This window comes from Manacus candei, unplaced genomic scaffold (genome assembly GCF_025592945.1).
Source record: "Manacus candei isolate 608988 ecotype Guabito, Panama unplaced genomic scaffold, ASM2559294v1 h1tg000067l, whole genome shotgun sequence".
Classification (NCBI taxonomy): Eukaryota; Metazoa; Chordata; class Aves; order Passeriformes; family Pipridae; genus Manacus; species Manacus candei.
Genome location: NW_026138115.1, coordinates 2,848,633 through 2,868,919, shown reverse-complemented (window position 1 = coordinate 2,868,919; position 20,287 = coordinate 2,848,633). Strand labels below are relative to the sequence as shown.

At 38.2% G+C, this 20,287-nt stretch overlaps 1 protein-coding gene across 5 annotated transcripts in view; it reads right to left on the bottom strand.

Annotated features, from left to right (window-relative positions):
• BTBD7 (BTB domain containing 7) overlaps positions 1 to 20,287 on the bottom strand; it is a 56,136-nt gene that overhangs the window by 34,383 nt on the left and 1,466 nt on the right. For 2 of the 5 annotated variants that reach the window (XM_051806591.1, XM_051806594.1), the window contains exons 2-3: positions 1,761 to 1,946; positions 1,554 to 1,652 (exon numbers count right to left, since the gene is read on the bottom strand). In XM_051806591.1, coding sequence (XP_051662551.1) covers positions 1,554 to 1,652; positions 1,761 to 1,842 — 181 coding nt within the window. In that variant the 5' untranslated portion in view covers positions 1,843 to 1,946. The remainder of the gene's footprint in view (positions 1 to 1,553; positions 1,653 to 1,760; positions 1,947 to 20,287) is intronic. The other 3 variants (XM_051806593.1, XM_051806596.1, XM_051806592.1) reach the window with 2 other exon arrangements.

Sequence of the window (20,287 nt, the reverse complement as noted above, 5' to 3'; positions counted from 1 at the left end):
TCAATTTTAGGATACATCTCTTTTTTTACAGAGAAAGCTATACAAACCTATCACCCAAACAAAAATCAAAATGAGGAGGAGCCAAACGTCACAAAGCAGGAAGCAGTGATGTACACGTGTGATGGAAATAGCACACTTGTGGAACCCCATAATATCAAAAGATTTCAGCAAGAATTGTACCCAGACCACTTATCTGCCTTGCCTAAGATGAGACAAGTATATGCTTTTAGGCCTTCCTCAAAAAGAGGCTCAACCACAATTTTCCATAGGCAATGGGGGTCAGTAATTTATTGTGACATGTTTCTATTTTGAGTTTAATAACGAAGAGTATCAACTAAACCTTCCACATACGATGTAGAAAGTTTCTGGGGAATTAATAAAGCCTTTGGAAATCTCTCCTCTTCAAATCTGTTTAAAAGGTGTTTCAGCATGCAGATCTGCCAGTTTCCAGGCCTGTAAGGGCTTCTCTTCACTCAGTATAGTGGCAGATTAAAAAACATCAAGACATATAATAAAAACATTTTAGCTCTGATTTTTAGCAAGTTACATGTAAACTGGGGCAAACCTTCTATTATTGTTAGCTACAATTCACTGAAAATCCATAAACCCTTAAGGGGAACTTTACAGCACAGATAGACATGATGTTAGTACTAAGTTCTTCTCTGACATGCTATGACTGCACACATGGACGTTTTTGCCCAGAGCATGGGTCCTTAAATGTAACAGTTTGTGGCCTGTCCTCTACAAAGATCTGAGTAAGGAGTGCCACAAAAGCTGAGACAAAAGAGAAAATTTACAAACCAAATCTGTTTTTCCTCTGCTAAAGATATCACTGTGCTTTCAATGGTGATTAAAAAAGAAGTAACACTGAATATCAATAACTACTTATTCAGTGTTGCAAGCTGAGGCATAAAGGAGAAAGGCATTTATAAACTATTGATGTTATTTACTGCTAAGATCCTTCTTCAGGCTGTCAGGGTTGGTTTTTTTAAAAGGAATATTTATCTTCTCAGAAACTGCCTTCTTTTAGATTCATAATGTAACTATTTATTATTTATAGTGTGACAGTACTTAGATCTCCACTGAGGTCTTTCTGTACTAGACGGAAAAACACATAAAGGTAATGCCTGCCCCAGTTATGACTGGAATAAAGAAATGATTTCTTAAGGGCCCTTCAACTCATGTTTCTGGCTAAGCAAGGTTCTTGCTTGTAAATAATACTGTTAGGACAGTAAGTACCTCCATTCCCCATTTAAAGGCACAGGAAAAGGAGGAAAAGCTGTCTTCAAGACTGTTTGTTACTTTAACAGGTTTATTATCAGAGACATCCCTTCTAGCAATAAGGAACTAATTCACTTGGACACAATGCCAATACTACAATGAATACTGATGATCAAGAGTTTTATATGCTCTAACACAGTTTCACAGAAAATCTGAGGAAGAAGAATAGAAAATGGTAACAGAAAGCAACTGCTCAAGCCAGGAAAACTAGCATGCAAGGTTTAATTATAAAAACCTCTTTATTTTATTTAAGTAACCTGGCAACTGTTTACCAGCAAATGGCAGATCAACCCATTGCATACATAGGCCAAACAGATGGACAGGACCAAACTTCATGCACGATTGAGCTTCAATGGATTCAAACTGGTGACCTAGAAAATAAAAGCTCTACACAACATTTCTGCAAGCAAATCAAATCCAGTGCATACACAATCCAGCAAGTCATTTATGTAAGTGACAAGATAACCGAAAAGAGTTACCTATGAATGTCTGTTGTGCCTGTGAATTTCCCCCTACCCTTGGGGAACACGAGTGAGGGTAGTTAGATGCATTAGCACCCATTTTCTTCAGTCACTCAGGCATTCCGCCTGCTGGCTCTTCAGTGTATAATCCCATAATCCTTTATAAATCTTCAATCCCAGGTCCAGCATTCTGTTCCTCCATTTCTGAAGAACAAAAACACCAATTAGGTACCTTGCTATTTGTTCGTCAGTAGGCATTATGCAATTTAGATAAAATAAATTAAGCTTCCAACACACAGTACTTTCATAAAATAAAACCTTTAACACTTCCAAGATCGCCTTTTATTTAAAGGATTTTAAACCAATATCAAAAATACTTTTTTTCCCCCACAATGACTTGCAATTTTCCAAACCATTCACCAATCAGTATGATAAATTTGTAACACAGAACAGGATGGCTATCAACCTTTCAACTAAGAAACCTTCAAGCAGAAGTTGGTCTAGACTAGATACGCTCCTTTGACTATACCAAGAAAGACTTTTCACACATGTTTATATATATTCCCACAATGTTAAAAAATCCCAGATTGAATTACACCGATTGAGAAAGCAAAATAAGCCAATCCCATTGGAGGTTACACCATTATCACTGTTTTCAGCTGCATTTTTATTTCATAACATTTACATAGTTCTCATTCAGTACTGCTTTTCAAATTTAGGCTTGAAAATACATAGAAGTAGGTTAGAAGTAGGTATATAATAGTAAAAATTAGGCATTTAAGCATTCATTGAATGTTTTTATTGGGCATTTGAAAACATTTTAGGAAGTCAATTCTGAGGTAATTCCAACAAGGATTCATTGCTAAACATACAACAAGCACATCCTAATCTATTCCTATGTTGGCAGTGTTAAATTATTAATACTGCAAAATGAAAGTTACCACATGAAGAAGTGCTACTGTCAACTGAACTGGTGTGCCCCCTTCAAAAACACAAACATGCAGATAGGAGAGTGATACAAAGGTAGTCTATACTAAGAATTTTTTAGACTCCACTGGTCTAGCAACCACAGTGGTAGTGGACCAAGGGTTGGACTTGATGATCTCGGAGATCCCTTCCAACCCAACTGCTTCTATGAATATTGTGAACATGTAGATTAATTGTTCTGTACTGTCACAGGTGCACCTGTATTTGCTATATGCTCCCAAATTGATCTCCTTTCTCAGAACATCTCTGGCATGTTGAATTGGCCAAGAAAGTGACCTGCAAAGGCATGTGTTTCATGCAGCACTGTTCCAGTCTCCTCTCCCTGCATTAATACTCTATTTCTGGTATGAGGAGTTCGGAAGAGGAGTTACTGTGACACTGCAGAGGTGAGATGCGATTCTCAGTGCAGAGGCACATCTGGCCTCCCTTAGTCAAGAAGTGCAGTATACAGTGCAGATCCTGGGGAGCACAAAGTGAGAGACAGGCCATGAAGAAAAAGGCTGCAAATTGCTGTAGGCACAGAGGTGGGGGGAACAAAAACCCTAGGATTTAAGGGCTGACTACACAAAGAGGAAGAGTTGAGAAGGGTTTGAAAACCTGGCTTACAGATGTGGTTATTCACACAAAGGCAAGACACAGGTGTCGGACTGAAAGAAGAGTAAGAGTGCATGATTTCCATCTATCTGATGCCTTAGCACAAGCTTCCTAAAAATCATACCTTTTGGCATTTATGGTCTATGACACCTGATGTTTTCAAAAAGCAGCTACACCATGTGACACTAGACATGATGTACAGGCAGAATCACTGCTCTGGAGAGCACATAGCCCAGGTTGGCCTCACACAGCTGCAGGCTGCTGGTCACCAGTGGAATTCTGCTAAGGCAGGAGACAACCATAACACCACCACCCTACACCGAGGCTTGTAAAGGAGAGCGGCGGTGCTCCCATGTCTGCCCTCCCTAGTGAGGTGGCCAGGTCACCTCAACTGCATACAATCCTGAACTTGTCTCCACGCAGACTCAACCTGCTACACATCAGGAAACAAAGATAAAAAACATCCCACACGAATAGGAGTCTACTCAAGATGAAGACAGAACCAAAGCACATGTAAAACGGGCAGCATCACACCAGCAAACACCAGTAAATCATCTCAGCAAACACAAGCTGTTGGATCAGTTCAGTCTTAGCCAATACATGTACTCATTTTCTTCCTTGTGCAGAAATAAGTTAGCTATTTTAAGATAACTGAATCCATATGGATGCAGATCTCTTCTTCATATATGAAAAAAACTCTAGCGATTTAAGAAAAAACACTTAGAAAATAATTTCATTAAAACAGTGACACTCCAAGTGATTTGTGTACCCACCCAGCATATGTTCCTTAAATGTGGTGTCAATTTCCAGATAGAATTAGTTAAACCCAGGATAAATTTTGTGGAGGTAAGAGTCACCTTTCAGTTTGAATGCTAACTCTCACAAATAAAGGCCAGCAACCTGAGTAGATATCCCAACAACTTCCCTTTTCTCAGCTAAAAATTGGACTTTGTTCATTTGGACTTAAGTCCTGGAATAATGCCACTGTTATTCCACCTTCCTCTTCTGCCTTCAGCTGTGGTGTGATAACTCATCTATTAGATGTCTACTAATAGTTTTCAGTTCTTCCTGACACAGGAAAGAGCCCAGGAGCTAAGTAAAAGAGAGAAGAAAAAAAAAAGTGTTGGGGCTTTTTTTCCCCCCCTGAGCAACCACTCAGTATACCTAACCAAGTCTCAGGTTTGAAGTTAATACCTTCCACCTCCTTCTACTTGGCAACAAGTGTGCCCCAAAAGATGGAAGGAATGCGATCAAGTTATACATGCAACTGTTCAATACCACTAACACTCAGTGCTTGAATTTGCAAACCAGGAATTAACTGAAAAAGGAACATCATAAAAGGTTCCTGAAATACACGATATAGAAAATAATTTTATTCAGAGGCTTTCCACAACAACATTGTTACACATTAAGCCCAAGTGAGTATCACACAGAATGAATTCACTCACTAAATTTAAAATATGTAACTTCCACACACTGCTTGGTCATGCATGTGCAGGCTAATTTCTTGAAAGTCTTTTGCATCTTGAATTCAAGTGTGTTGTAATTTGTAATAGTGTATTGAGACCTACAGCTCATAAATGATCATAGCTTCAGTTCCAGTACTGTCCTTAACCTTGTGTATCAACTGAAAGCAAAATTCTTGTATTTTTAAATACATCACTAAATTTACAAGCTAATATTGTATAACCCATGTTGTGTTTCCTAAACAAATTTAAGCTGGCACCCATGATGAACTCAGTCCTGAAGGAAGCTCAGCCTTCTTTTCATTCTCATATTCACTTTTCCTACTTTGTTTGTTCTCTCCCAAATATTCTGTGGACCAGACAAATTGACCCACGTTAAAACCAACCTAAACAAAATCTTTAAACATTATCAGTCACCTCAATTTGTTTGTTACGACATCAAGTGAATACTTGCACTAGCACAGGCGGAAAAAAAAAAGAACAAGAAATAAGCCAGTAGAGTAGGATTGCATCTTTTGACAGCAAAGTGTACTTAAACCAGTCATGGATTTAGGTGCCTTTTTTTTTGTTTTGATAGTGTCTACTTCAGCCTCTACACCAAACCTAGCCTACCTGAACAGATGTCAGTCTAGCATATAACCTGCTGAGTTTAGTATGAAGGTCAATACACCTCAGTTACTGCAAAAATGCCAAGTCAAGAATGCTGTTTCCCCATGGTGATAGACAGTTGTAAAAGGAAATGGACATAAAAATAAAGAAATAACTCCAAACCACAAACAATTACATCTTTAGCTGCAAAATGATAGATTTCATCTTTCCTTGCAGAAGCTATCCTGCATACCAAGAACTTCCCTACTTCAGCTTATCTGAAGAATTTTTAAATTACATTTTAGCCTCAGAATATAGTAACAAAATTTTGTTTAAAAACTACCATCAGGTGAACATGTTCTTGCCTTTTTATTAAAAGTTTGCATGCATCCATGTAAGCATTATCAAAACAAAACTCAATTCAACATCTGTTGACCTACTGAAACAGGACCTCTTGTTGAGAGCAGCGATACAAGCACAGATGTGCTTTATGTACATACACAGGTACACAGGAAAAAACTTAAACTATGTCAAAGCTTGCTTAAAAAAGCCTGTACTGCAGAAAGAGTATATGAAGTTTGTTATATGAAACCAGAAAGCTTTAGAAGCTAAAATTACCATCCCAAATGCTACAAAAAGCACAGAAGTGACTTTCAGATTATACTGATACTCAGAACAGAATTTAAAATAAACACAAATCTAGCTAAAAGTTTCAGCATCTGAAATAAATTTCTCAGTCCTCTCAATACTTATCACATTGAACCTAAAATCCTAGGAACCTAAGAAGACTTGCAACTGAAGTATCTGGGCTGACAGCCAGGAATTCCTGGATTGGGAATTTTGATTTAACAAAAAGTCTGTGTACAAAATGGACATCAGGTAACAGTGACTTTTTTTTATAGTCATCACACAATATAAATGTTTCATAAAATTTCCTGTAGTCCATTGGAATCCAATTAATATAAAGGGCAAGGTGGAGAGTGCTACCACATGTTTTACAGCCAAAATCATTTGGCTCTTCCCCGTAAGATTTTAAAAACTTTTTTTATTTCTTTTGGAGTTGGTGTCATAGGATTATGAAATAGCATAATACTAAAACCAAAGTAGGAAATTATATCAAGTACGTGCACATACTTGTACCAATATGGTATTTCAGGTTTTCATTTTACTTAACACATTTTAAATTTACTATGAGTAAATGACAACACAAGCATCACAAGCGTACCTTATTCATGTTTGCTTAGATTTTTATCTAGACCAAAAATGCTATTTATTCTATTTTGCCCCAACAGCTCGTTTCAGGGAAGTAAAACCATAATGCAAGATAAGATGACAAGATCCAGCAATAAACTGGTACATTGGGTTTGGGGGGTGGTGAGGGTTGTATGTGTGTCTTTAAAAAAAAAAAATTCAAAACAAAATCAACTTTTAAAAGTGCCAGCTCCAGTAAGGAAACACATCAACTATATTTTAGCAAGGACAAGCCTATTTCCACAGAGATTAGGCAGATCAATAACTAAAAGAGAAAACTTCTGAGGGTGAACCCCTGCTGGTGTCCCGAAGGTACATCCCACCAGCTTGCCTTAACATCTTGATCCTGCCTCCAGCAGAGGTCTGAGCCACCACAAAGGGATTCAGGAACAATCCCATGCTCAGAATGACAGTTTTATAGTTCCCATCCACTGAGGAGTCTCCAAAGCCAGACCTGGCCATGCTGGTGATACTAGTGCAGTTACGAGCCAGCAACATCCAAAGGGGCAGGCACTTACAAATTAACACAAAGTTGTTTGTGGCTGGAGTTCCAACTGTTTGTTCAGATGTGCAATTAATATCTACCTCATCTTTCTTACTATGCTACTGGAACGTGATTTTCCAAGGAAGAGGAGCTGACAAGAACTGAGTATTACCTGCCCTGACCTTCCTCTTCTTCCATGAACGAGGCACTCAAAAGAGGTACTGGCACACTCAGATTTTGCAGAGACCGTAGTCGCTGACCTCAGAAACATGTGCTAAAGGGCCGAATGCATATGGGACAGCATACGTAGTAGAAATTGTGTAACTGGCAAGTAATTCATGGCCCAAAGGAAACAACTGAAATTCTGAAGGATCAGCTGATTATCTAGACAGACATGCGAATCTATGCAAAGCCTATTTTGACTCCTTTTTAGAATCCAATCAAGCAATCAACCCTTACCATTATTCAAAATTAACTGGATGATACAATAGTAAGATGCAACTGATAGAGCTGAAAGGTTCTGGTTTGGATTAGTTCTGCACAAAAATAAGGAAGGGATAACATTCTTCATGACGTGGGCAAATGAATCTGTATTATTTCATGATTTACTGCAATGGAAAGAAAGAAAATCTAATAATCAAAATACCAGAACTTAAGCCATATCAGCAGTTACAGGTTCAAGAGGGCAAGAAAAAGCAGATATAGCTAGATTATGAAAGTGACTGTGTTGCTTAGTGTTTTGCTGACAATCATGTGTTCCAGCTATCACAAAGAACCCTTTCTTAAAGTTAAGCATGAAGTTTACTTTCTCTTTCATGAAGCACTATGCTTCTCCATTAAGAAGTTCTTTCAAAATGAAGGTGGCAAAACCACCACAGTAGTCCTGGTTTGTTATTTCTAGTGAGAATCATGGGACTGAGTTTTAGGGGGGAAAACCCTAAAACAAACAACCTGTACTGATTTCAACATAGTTTCTGAGGAATCATAGTGAAAATTAAAAGAACTACACTCAAATAGCATGAAAATGTGTGCAGTCTTTAAGGTAAGTACATTTCAGAAAGTGAAAACATCGACAAGTGTTACATCAGGTGAAAAAACATGGAAAATACCCTCTTTTCAATGCTGTCTTTGCAAATAGTGTTCAAAGTAGGATTTCTGATAATCAGCAAAGCAATTCAGAGTGTGATTGAACATGTCACAGCCCAGAAGTAATTAAACAACATCGTCAACAAGGAGCAACAGGTCAAATCACTAACATGTGGAGTCATGGGACATCAACATATTTATATTCTTCTAAATACAAAAAAGTTTCAGCACCTAAAAAAATCCAAACACACAAAGCACACACAGACTAACTGACAGTCGTACAATCCTGCACAGAATATACAGTTCCTCCCCAGCAACTTAAATGTTTTCACATACTGGCAAACAAATTTTAAATTTTGATCTCTCTACATCAGCCATCCTTCCAGCTGGTTGCAAAACACATTAATTTACCAGAAGTCTATTCTAATTGATAACATTCACATGAAAGACTTCACTAACATTCCTGAAGATGAATTCAAAACACTTCTTTCAGCCACATCAGCAAGAACTCATTCATTGCCCTCTAGGATTCTCTTGAAGTAAAATGACAGCATGTATTCATCAATGACTTTTGATTTGTTAACTTGAAAGGAACATTATCTGATTTCGACACAAAATGTCATTAAATCTACTTTGTAAGAAAATCAGAGAAATTCTATCCACCAAATTTTTATCAATATCACTGAACAGAGTAATTAGGTATGAACATATCCTTTACAGAGAAATTAGGATAATTAATTTTAACCAATCTAGAATAATTGCAGAGTCTGACACACTGATACATTTTGAGGAGTATAAATATGTTTCAAAAGTCCTCTTCTGAGCGAAAATCACCCACATGCCTTTTTTTTTTAAGAACAGCAAATACTCTTTGGTTTATTTATGTGAACACACCAGCTGATTAAGACAGAAAAAGGAACCTCCAAATTACATGACAAGTACCCCAAAAAAAGGATCAGACCTTTTTTTAAAGTAGTCTGCTTTTTTTCTTTCTATCAAAGTTCAGGCCAACACTTGATCACCTTGTCAGGCATTGACCTAACTCAGGGAAATTTCAGCTAAATTCAGCTTCAGATACTTTGGTCAAATACCAATCTGGTAAGACCACTGCCCTCCACAGTGTGTCTCCAGACACTGCCTGTCCTTTATTGCAGCAGTATCTTGAGTCACCTGCTCCTTTTCCCCCAAGGAAAAGGCAGAAGTGAAATAAAAGTAAGAACTTTCTACATGAAGCTCCCCCACCTTTACACAGATTATTTCATGGGTTTCCTATTCAAATACCCTTTATCTGTCAACAGGATTTGTGCTTCTTATGGAGCAGGGCAGGCAGTCTTTCCTCTCTGCAGTCTTCCCAACTCATGGGTTTTTATTCTATTTAGTCTGAGAATACCCCCAAAAAATCCCTGTCTCATTCAGAACAGTAATTCCTCCTCTTGCTCAAGCTGTGACCCAACCACAACATGACATGCTGTTTTCAATTAACAAGTCTACTAAGATGGGGAAATCTTGGCTCAAACCCCAACCATACGGAAGATCCATATACCCCACAGTTTCCTTGTACCGCAGACATTTTCCCTTTTCTCCAGGCTCAATTTTTCACAGAAAGTCATTTACTCTGAATGAGGACGCGGGAGCTTCCTGTACACAACAGTGCTTGTAAATTCACTGCGCAGTTACATTCACCACACTTCCTCTCAGAACATGTTTCCTCTGAGAGTACATCAGTTACTAACGAGACAGTCCAAGACGCTGTACTCTGTACCTACACAAGTAAGCAAGCAGCACCCATTGCATCTTAAGGCTTATTGTTTTCAATTCATCTTCAAAAAGGCATCCTTTTGATCACTCAGCTTTAGTACCCTTATTAGCTTCCACAGCCTTAGTCATCTCCAGTGATGACACTGCTTGAGGTTTTCACAACAATAGCTCCAACATCCCAACATTAAAGTAGACTAAAAAGTCTTTGACTCATATACTGATTGGCCTTCCCAGATGGGTGACCTCTGTTAATACATCAGTTTAAAAATTACCTCTGTCTTAATTTGGCCACAATCAACTCTTCCTCCAGCCAGCCAGTCATTGCATCAGTAACAACATTTTGTGGTATTTCTGTTGCTTGGAACATCATTCCTCATTACTACGGTGTTTCTATACAACCCTCTTCCTTTACACACAAGTTTCTGAGATGCTTAGTGACAATACACATTGGAACAATACACATCTCAGCTACTTCCACTGAAAACCTCTGCCTGTGGTTAAAAAAAGCTATTACCAATATTGCCATATATTCAAAACAATTTTCTTTACACTCCATGCCTTAATACGCCACCATTCTTTTTGTTCTGAACACTATCCTCTCCATAGATCCTTTTGTCAACACAACAACACCACATTCCCCCCATCCAGCCTTTCCTCTTTAATACAACAAAAGTCTGAAGTATTGGTTGCCAGCATCATCTCTTACACATTTAACACTAATGGGTTCATCTATTTACAACGGAAAAACTGGAAGGTGGAACACAGAAAGGCATGGTAAAGAATTCAAAAGACAATCTAGTACAGTTATTTCATGAGACACAGGAATTCTACTAAAGAAACACTGATTTTCCTCATTCAAGAAAACATTAAGTCACAGATATAAAACTGACTCATTACAGCTACAATTCCAATAGTTTCGACAATAAGTCACAAGCCACAACAAGTCTTGGATCCAATCAAAACACAATTCCAATCTGGATTCAAAATGCTTTATTTGGTGGACACAAAACCAAGTTGGTTCATCACCACTGTGGTTGCAGACACATTTCTTCAGCAGCAGTGCTCACTACAGCTAGTACCATCTTCCCAAAGCTCCTCCACCGTGTCAGCAACTAAACAAGAGTATCCTCTTCTGCAGAACTTATTTCTCTCTAGTGTTGTTAGTTCCCTGCACCACTTTACAAAATGACCCAAGGAACACAAAGGATGTCACCAAAGGAGGAACAGCAATAAGAAAAGGTTACTTGCTCCCCACAATCAAATGCAACATGAAGTTTGACTAATACTCAGTTGGCACAGTCTTCAAAAAATAAAAACATTCCCAGTCCCATGCGTTCATTCCTATTGTCCCCTTTCATTGTAGGAGATGTTCATTGTAGGAGATGTTTGGGAAATCACCTAAGTCCTGACTGGACTATCTTTTGTTTTTAGATGATCCTTTGGTGTGGCTGCAACTGCCACTTCCCTGAAATACAATGTTGCCTCTATCTTCATTCAGCCACTTTCAATGTAAACATCTTAACATAAGTGGGCAGCTGTAAGACCACTCTTGCAATATGCTGTTTCTCCTACATAGCTCTTAAACAATTAACAGTAGGAAAAAGGCAAGGGCAGTCTTAGCAGAAAAAGGCCATTGACACAGCAGTAACTACCACAGGGATTCACCATGGCAGTGCTCACTGTAGCTAGCTAGCTGACTGCTGTTTCTTCTTTGCCCTGTACTTATTTTGCTCTGTATTTGTGCAGTTTGTTCCTCCCTTCAACTAGGTCTTGGTTAACAACCCTTCAGATAGCAGCCATCACTACTGAAGAGGTCTATAAGGGTTGGTGCTTTCTTGAAGGCTTGGAAGATTTTCAGTTTGCAGTGCCAGAATATATACACCTAGGTATTAGTCATAAAGGGAAAAAATAGAAAGCCAGGCTTATGTGCATTTTCATATTCCCCTCAATCTAGTGAATTCCTCCTCTGATGGGGAGAAGCTAACTGTGCATGCAAGACACTCCCTGTCAGCTCTTCACAGGTATCAGGGTGATCTGACATTACCACTGAAGTCAAACTAACAGGGAACTGTACTTTGCCCTCACTCTGCTGCTCCATCTAGCCAAGAGGTTTTCTTGCTCCCCCTTACACTACATACAGAGACTGTATGATCACAGAACAAGTCATTTCCAATGGCTGATCGATCACCCCACTGCTGGAGGGGGTGACAGGTGACAGACAGGGAAAAGGAGTTCTTGCAGGTTGCTCTGACAGGCCAATAACCAGAACAGGAACCTACAGCTGTCAATATGAAGAGAGCAGACTATTCCTATTGAAATGTCTCAACTCCACAAAATTATACCCTCATAGCCATCCTTTTCATTCTCTCTGAGCGGGCTCAGTCTCAACAAGTTACTCTGGTCTGGTCCCAGGCACATTGGCACAGTCCTCCTTTGCAGGCACTGTTTCTGAGGCTCCAGTTTCAGCGCTAACACTCACCTTTTCCCCTTGTCTCCTAACATCCACATCACTCCCAAGTCTATGCTGCTCACTGATGCAGGCAGCAATACAAAGATCAAATTGTAAAATTCATTGCTCATGGTATTTATACAACAACTGACTTATTCAAGAGCTTGTAAACTGGTTATGGACTGCTACCTCCCTGAGCAGGTCTGAAATTTCTGGTCAAACCCATTTAGATACTTTTAAAAAAACCTCCCACAACTAGCATCTTATACCTGTTCATATACATCAATTATATACTAAGATTTTAACAGTTATTTAAAAGCTTCCACATTTGAAAGATTTCTCCTTTGGTTGGACTCTTTTATAAGATCAATTTCAATTCATTACCTTTAGCAGAAAATTTTAAGAGCCACACTGATTTCACCAGCTAACATTTACATCATAACATCTAATGCCAAGAAATCTTTCTATGTCATACAGTTCAAGGATTTCAGACATTTTGAAGATTGATACTTCAGTACATGCACATGAGAGCATGTACAGTAGCAAAATACACTAGTATTGCAATGCTTCCCCTAAAGTACACATCTGATACTGACATAAACTATCAGAACTCTCAAAGTTATACCACTAACTTCAGCTTCAGTGGTTAATTTATTAATACCTACCTACATTTAGATTCCACGCAAGCTTAACGAGAACTAAATGCTCACAAACTTTGAGGCGTGTCCTGCCCAAAACAACAGAAATGTATTTCAAATGAAACAGAAAATACACTTTCTCAATGATAAAAGCAATCAATTAAGGAAGGAAAGGCTTAGTCAGAAAACCAGACTTAGCCTACAATTAGAGTTGGAGCTTTGTTTACATTTTCCCCTTGGCAAGAAAAGGAAGTTATGTCTTCCAGATTTCCTGCAACAAGCTCTCTCCGCATTTCCAAAGCATTTTTTTTGTCCTGTAACACTAACACGCAAGTTTTACAGAACAGTCAAAAGAGCATCACATATGTTGACATAACATGTTTCTGAAAACAAGAGGCACCAATCATGTACACATTTAATTTAATTAGCTCAGCAATATCTACACATACCTCATGTACCCAGACTTTAAAGCCTGCAGTTAGGAGAGCTTAATGGGTGTTTTTTTGTTTAACTATTTGCTAAGCAAATCTGCCCTTTGAGCAGACTCTTGATATGCCTTAACTCTTCCTTCTCCCTCCACAAGATCCGAAGCTTTTCAGCTGCCCCAGAGCATTAAAAAATAGATTTTTCAAAAAAATCAAACAAAAGTTTTAGAAGGAAAGCAAAAGTCTGTTGGATTGCACTACTTAGAGGAGATGCTCCATTAAGGGAACAAACCCATTGTTTCTAATGTAATTTTAGACAAAATTTTGTTTCTCTTTCTCTCTTATCCACAACTGTCCTTGATATTACTATTCCTTCACATATAGAGCAATGGTAAAATGCAGAAAGGGAATACTTTGCTAGCCTGCACTGTACTTCCAAAGCTTCCTTTGAGTCTTCCATTATTTGAGAAGTCCATCAATATATAGAAAAACCCAAAACCTCGTGGTTTGGTTTTTTTCTTTTTTTGGGTGGTAAACTTACTTACCTCTCTACCCAGATGATCGTTCCCACTCAACTCTCCATTCATATTCAATGAACATGAACAGTTTTTAGCTGGATCCGTTTCAGATCAGTTTTTAAATTAACAGAAATAAAATGTTCATTTTAACAAGGAAACAAGTTAAACTTGTAGATGTGAGAAAAAAAGGGTGAATTCCATTTCCTTCCAAATTTAAAAGAAGGATGAAACTCCAGATTCAAAAGATGTTTAAATAAAAGCACCCTGATTATTGTTGAAGATTGCTAGTGCCCTAATACAATTGAGCTTTGATGCAGCTGAAATCCAGTAACAAAATTACTTTCCAATTCAATTCTCCAGCAAAAATAAGTTGGTAGCTAAAAACACAATGAGGGGAGAAGGGACAAAGGAGAAAGGAAAGTAGATGCCCAAGATGGAGCTGGGGAAATACCTAGATTAGAAAATACCTAAATTTTGAGCCAATAATTAACTGAGAAATTATGCAGTAACAAAATTACTTGAGATATTCTCATCGGAAAAACTCAAATGTATTGAGAAACTTCGAGCAAGACAAGACAAATTTTATTTTACTTAAAGTGGAAACGCCCCGAGTAGTATGAACAGATATTTCGTAAAGTTTATTTTAAGATTGTACCTCTGATTAACAACATTTTCAGTAGCCTTGTAATTTAAGCCTGAAAACCAACTTCAAATAGTAACTGTCCAGGTTATAGCATTAAAGATTGTGGTTAAATGCAATTAAAGACAAGCAGCTTGAATTCAGTGCAGAAATACACAAGAGTCACTTTACCAGTGGTTACCAAGTCTTCAGGTTTGTGTCTAGAACTGCAAAATACTATTAGACAAGGCATAATCTTACACTGTATGACAACCTTACTATGTCAGAAGGGTATTTTGGCATTTCAAGCCCAAATGCACATTTTCCAGAAATGCTTAAAGAAGGACTAAACCATACAGAGATTTTAATGACCAAATAAGAAGCAGAGAGGTACCTTCTGACCCAAATAATGTATCTTTTTATTAAGGAAAACCCCACCAAATTATTCTCTTAAATATTATCTTCGGTTATTAAAACAAAACACCAAAAAACTCCAACCAAAAAAGTCAGCCAAGCTGGGATTTGACAATTTGAGGCAGTAAAACACACATTTTTATCCAAAATTTAGATAAGCTAATACCCCAAATCACTCATGAAAATAAACTGCAGAGGAGATGGAGACACTTGATACATTGGGCGGGTGCGGGGACTCAGATGGACTGAGCAGCAGCTCCTCATTACTATTACATACATTCCTCTGTACAAGTTATGGTGCTTACATCCAGCTCACCAGTAACATCTGTTGCCTCTCAGGAACTGAGAAGTATTGACACAGTTTAGATTATCCCTCGTTCATTACCAAGGCCATCACTGCACTGAATAACACAAAACTTCCCATCTCCAGTGTGCATTTTGTCAACTTAGCATTCTTCTACCTCGCTAGTCTCTGAAGTATAATAAACAACCAATTTCAAAAACTTCTTAGAAGTACCTCATTACAGACTGACAAAGGTATTTTCAACATAAAATGTCAGCATAAGCAATTTCACGGATTTCAGAGAGCTGCAGTCACAACTAGAATGACTTTAAAGAAATCCATGACCCCATTAACATTATCTTCTCTTTCTGCATTCTAGACATTTTGTATGTATTTCATTTCATCTCTCGAGATATCTGAAACTGAGATGCCCAGTACAGCATGAGTCAAGGTACAGGACATCAGCCTTTATTCCCATGCTTGGTTAGTCTGTGATTCATTGAGGTTTTTTTAAAGGGGCAATACAAAATTACACAGTGTATACGCCTACATTCCTTCCTTCAAGATGAAATCTTCTGGTCATTCAGTTAAGTATCACAAGCAGCTTCAGAAATTGTTAACCTTCCATGTATTTTAAGAAACAGGCATCTGGGTACATGAGAGAAAACCTCTAAATGCTCCCACATGTAAAAAGTACTTCAGCACAACCTCATCTTATAAACACTACAGAACTTATGTGGATGGGCACTATAACTATCACAGCAGCAGGAGGGCTTCAAATAAGACATTTTCAAAAAGTGAAAAATTACTAAATCCACAGCAAACCAAATTCCTCAGTTCCAAGAGCCAAAGAACAACTTCCCCCCACCTTTACATCAAGAATCATCATGAGAACAAAGCTAAAAGAAGATCAAAAGAGATCAAAGAATAAGGGAGCATCAGTCCACAAAATACTGTCTTGTTGCATTCTGATTGTATTGTTACACCAGAATGCTTTTTAGTCAGCTCTCAAGCAGCACTTCCAATATAGGGGTCAGCAGAAAAGTATGAAAAGGAACTTTTGTCACTCATACTGATTATTTCTAAGGCAATTAGAATAACCTCCCCATTACAGAAGTGTTTTATATACTTCACTGTGGTACAGAGATCTGGGGTGGCAGATTATAGGCAAGGCAGCAGCTCAGTTTCTCACTAATGCAACATGATCTACCTGGTCAATCAAAAATACTTCATTTTGTATATAAATAGGCATAATTTTACTAATGTTGGATGCCTTCACAAGACACTGGTATTCTTGCTCTTTGTACCCCAAATCTTCATTAAAATCTCAGTGATGGACTATAAGAACAATCTCCTACGACCCAAACCAGTCTAAAACACACATGAGAGCACACAGAGATACATTTTGCAGTTCTACTGATCATACAGAGCTTCTGCAAGTACTGGTCACAAAACAACAAGCCCAACTAAAAGACCAAGCAGCAATCATTTATTACATTGCTGTTTCAGCTCTGAGTTTAGCCATCATTACCATCAGCAGAAGTGTAAAATGCCCTGACAGTTATCCTGAAACTGACTTTTAGCAGATTTTGGACAAGGTTTCCAAATTAGAGGAATCTTGCATACCATTAACTAGCTTCATCTCTCTAAAGCACTTCCCACTACACCTAACACTGAAGATCTGAACTGATGGAGAACGTCAGGAAAAAGAGATTCACCTTAAAAACTGCAAGTTACCATTCTGAAATAATCCTGTATCAAACTGGACAGAGTAGAAATAAAAAGGCTCTTTAACAATACGGGGAATCACAGTAAAAGCAGCACTCAAAAGACATTATTTAAAAGAGATTTTAAAAAATTAAATTCCACCCATTACAATTTACCATAGTGGATTGGAAACAGGATATGACAAGTAAGAAAAGCAAAGATGAATACAAAAATCCAATCTTTCTAATACAGGAAGAACTGAACATACAAGGATGTTTGAGTGCCATACATGATGTGCAGTATGACCACTGAGTTCAGATAAAATTTGAGAACAAAGATCAAATAGGGTTTACAAAATGATCAGTCATTTCTACAGGTAACAGCTTCCATTAGAACATCACATTTGAAAAACAAAGCAGGATAATTCTGAAACATAGAAACTGATTTTGGAAGATGTTGCCCTCAAACACTACACCTCCACACTTCACTTAATCAGTTTTGACTGATTCTGTTTTTCTGTTAAATTTTTTCTTGCATGTTTTAACACTCAAGCATTTAAATAACCGTTTTAAACCCACTGATTATAGAAAATTCCCAATGGGCTGAACACGCCATGCAGTGACTGGCCCCTCCTGGCCAACTGCCCCCAGTTTATATTCTAGATGTGACAGTCTATGGTGCAGAATATCCCTTTGGCCAGTTCAGATCAGCTGTCCTGGCTGTGCTCCCTCCAAGCCTCTTGTGCAGCTCCTCACTGGCAGAGCATCGGAAACTGGAAAGTCCTTGACTTAGGTAAGTGCTGCTCAGCAACAACTAAACCTTCAGCATGTTATCCACATTATTCTCATACTAAATCCAAAGAACAGTACTGTACCAGCTCCTAGGAAGAAAATTAACTCCCCCAGCTGAAACGCAGGCAACACGTAAACAACTCTACTAGTACAACTGAGGGAACTGAGAAGAAGCAGGAAAAAAACAGCTGAGGAGTGCAAGCTTTTAAGACACTTGTACCGTTAAGGATTTATCAAGAACCTCACAGGCATCCTTATAAAGCCAGAAAGTATCTACCATAGTCTCAAGGACAGAGAAAAAAAGGGGACTTCAGGTTCCCTTAAGTTTCAGGAGAACCTCTGACATGATCTGGTCTCTTTGCTTGAACACTGGAAACTAAAACACCACTGTCAGAGAATATGAAAGCAAACTGCTAAAACTTAACAGAACTTCAGATATCAAGGTATGCAATAAATGTTGCATACACCATCAGCAATATTCAGCTCCTTCCTATCCATTTTCCTTCCTGCCCATTTCTAGTCTCACAATTATCACTGTTTTTACATAAAACATGTAAGGATTTCAGATCTTCTAGGATCACTACAGTTGGCATCCTTCTTGAGAGTTAGGCATGACAACTGGATAGGTACCAAATGCAAGACTAGCATCAAACATGGCATCTACAGTCCCTTCTTCTTATAGTTCAGGCATATTGGTAAGCCAACATATAAAAGAGCATTCTAAAAATCTGCAATAGCTTTTGTTCAAAGATTTAAAGGCACATTGACAAGATTTATTCTTCAAAGAGCCTGGGAAATGAAACAAAGCAATAACTAGATGACTCACTGGAAGCTCATCTAACACTCCCATCTGAACTAGGATTCCCTGTCCTCACTGCATGTACAGTAAAGTTTCTGCACCAGGTTTCCAGACTAGTGTGAAATAATAGTAAAAGACACTGATCTGATAACAGAAATCAAAAGCCATGTAAACTGTTAAGAAAAAACAAACAAACAAAGAGAAAATTTACAGTTAAACTCACAGTTCAAGATTTTCTGTAAGACCAGATTCTCATCAGTATTACTAAGAACACAGTTATTTCTTCTTAAGTGCAATCTCACAATTTACCTACAGATCTTTTGATTGATTAATGTGAACTACATATATTCCATGTGAAATATCAATAGGCTGTTTGGATTCATCTTACTTTTTGTCTCTAAAAGACAGCCAGCCACAACTATCTTGCTCATCACTGTGCACCCAAGACATCACAATATACCCCCCTTTTCTTGCATGTGGTCTGACCTATCAAGACAAAAGAACATCAGGGTGGCAGGAAGGGCAGGGCTAGCGCCCCACCTCCTCCTTTGGCCGCATGTAGGACCCCAAGACACCACAACACCAATGCAGCCTGCAAAACAGGGTGGAGGAAGACACTGTCCCAGCCTAGAATTCATCTCCTACAAGCCCCGAGGTTAACTGTCATCAGTGACAGCTGTAAACCTGACATCCTGTACACAGCAACTTGTAAGGCCGCTTCCAAAATGAAGGCTTGATATTTTGTTGTTAATTCATCAAGCTCTGGCAGTCCCACTGAATTAAATTCAAAGAGCTGGCTGCAAAGACAGAACATTCTACTCTAATTTAATCAGGAGTAACATACCTTCACAACACAAAGTTTTGAGCTTCTCAGACAAGTTTGAAAACCAAGAGGGGGAAAAAAAAATTAAAAACCACTATGACGAGTCCATGCAAGTCTCCCAGGAGAGCTTACAAAAATAATTCTATTCTTTCATGTATGACTCCTTGCAAATCAGTCCATGCCAGCTATAAGCATTACAGCACCACTGTATCTATGACTCAGCAAGGGAATCTGGACATATGAAGAAAATCCACTTACTAAAGTAAGAGGCAAGGATTTAAAACAGCAACAATTACAGCAATGCCACAGCAAATGAACCAAGATGACTTGTGTCTGTGCTCCTTGTATGCTTAAGCATACAAACCAGATTAGAATGTCAAATCCATTTATACATTGGTTAAAGTCTGAAAGCAAGTAAAACAATGCTTAGTGCAGCTGAGCTGAAATACAAAGGGTTCAATAGCTGTTTTCATCTCCGATGAACAAAAACAAACACTGGCTGCACATTTGACACAAACCACTGAATGTTATTGCCAAGATTACCTGTACGCAGCCCAACTATGCAAGTCTAACTTTAGATCTGAATTTAAAAAGAAAGTGAGCAATCTGCAGCTTCGTGTTATAACTTAAGATAGAAGCTTGATTAACTAAGACATTCATCACATGTTTACATATAAGTACAAACAGAGAGTAATGTTTGCAGAGCATTATTTGCTGCAGCAAAGTAGCAAGTTCTTAAATGGCTCAATTATGCTTTGGTCCATTAACTAGGACTAGTTAGAAGTAAATTATTCCAAGAAGGGAGAAAACATCATAAGCCATACCTTCTCAAGACATTATCTTCATCCAGATATTCTACAAAATG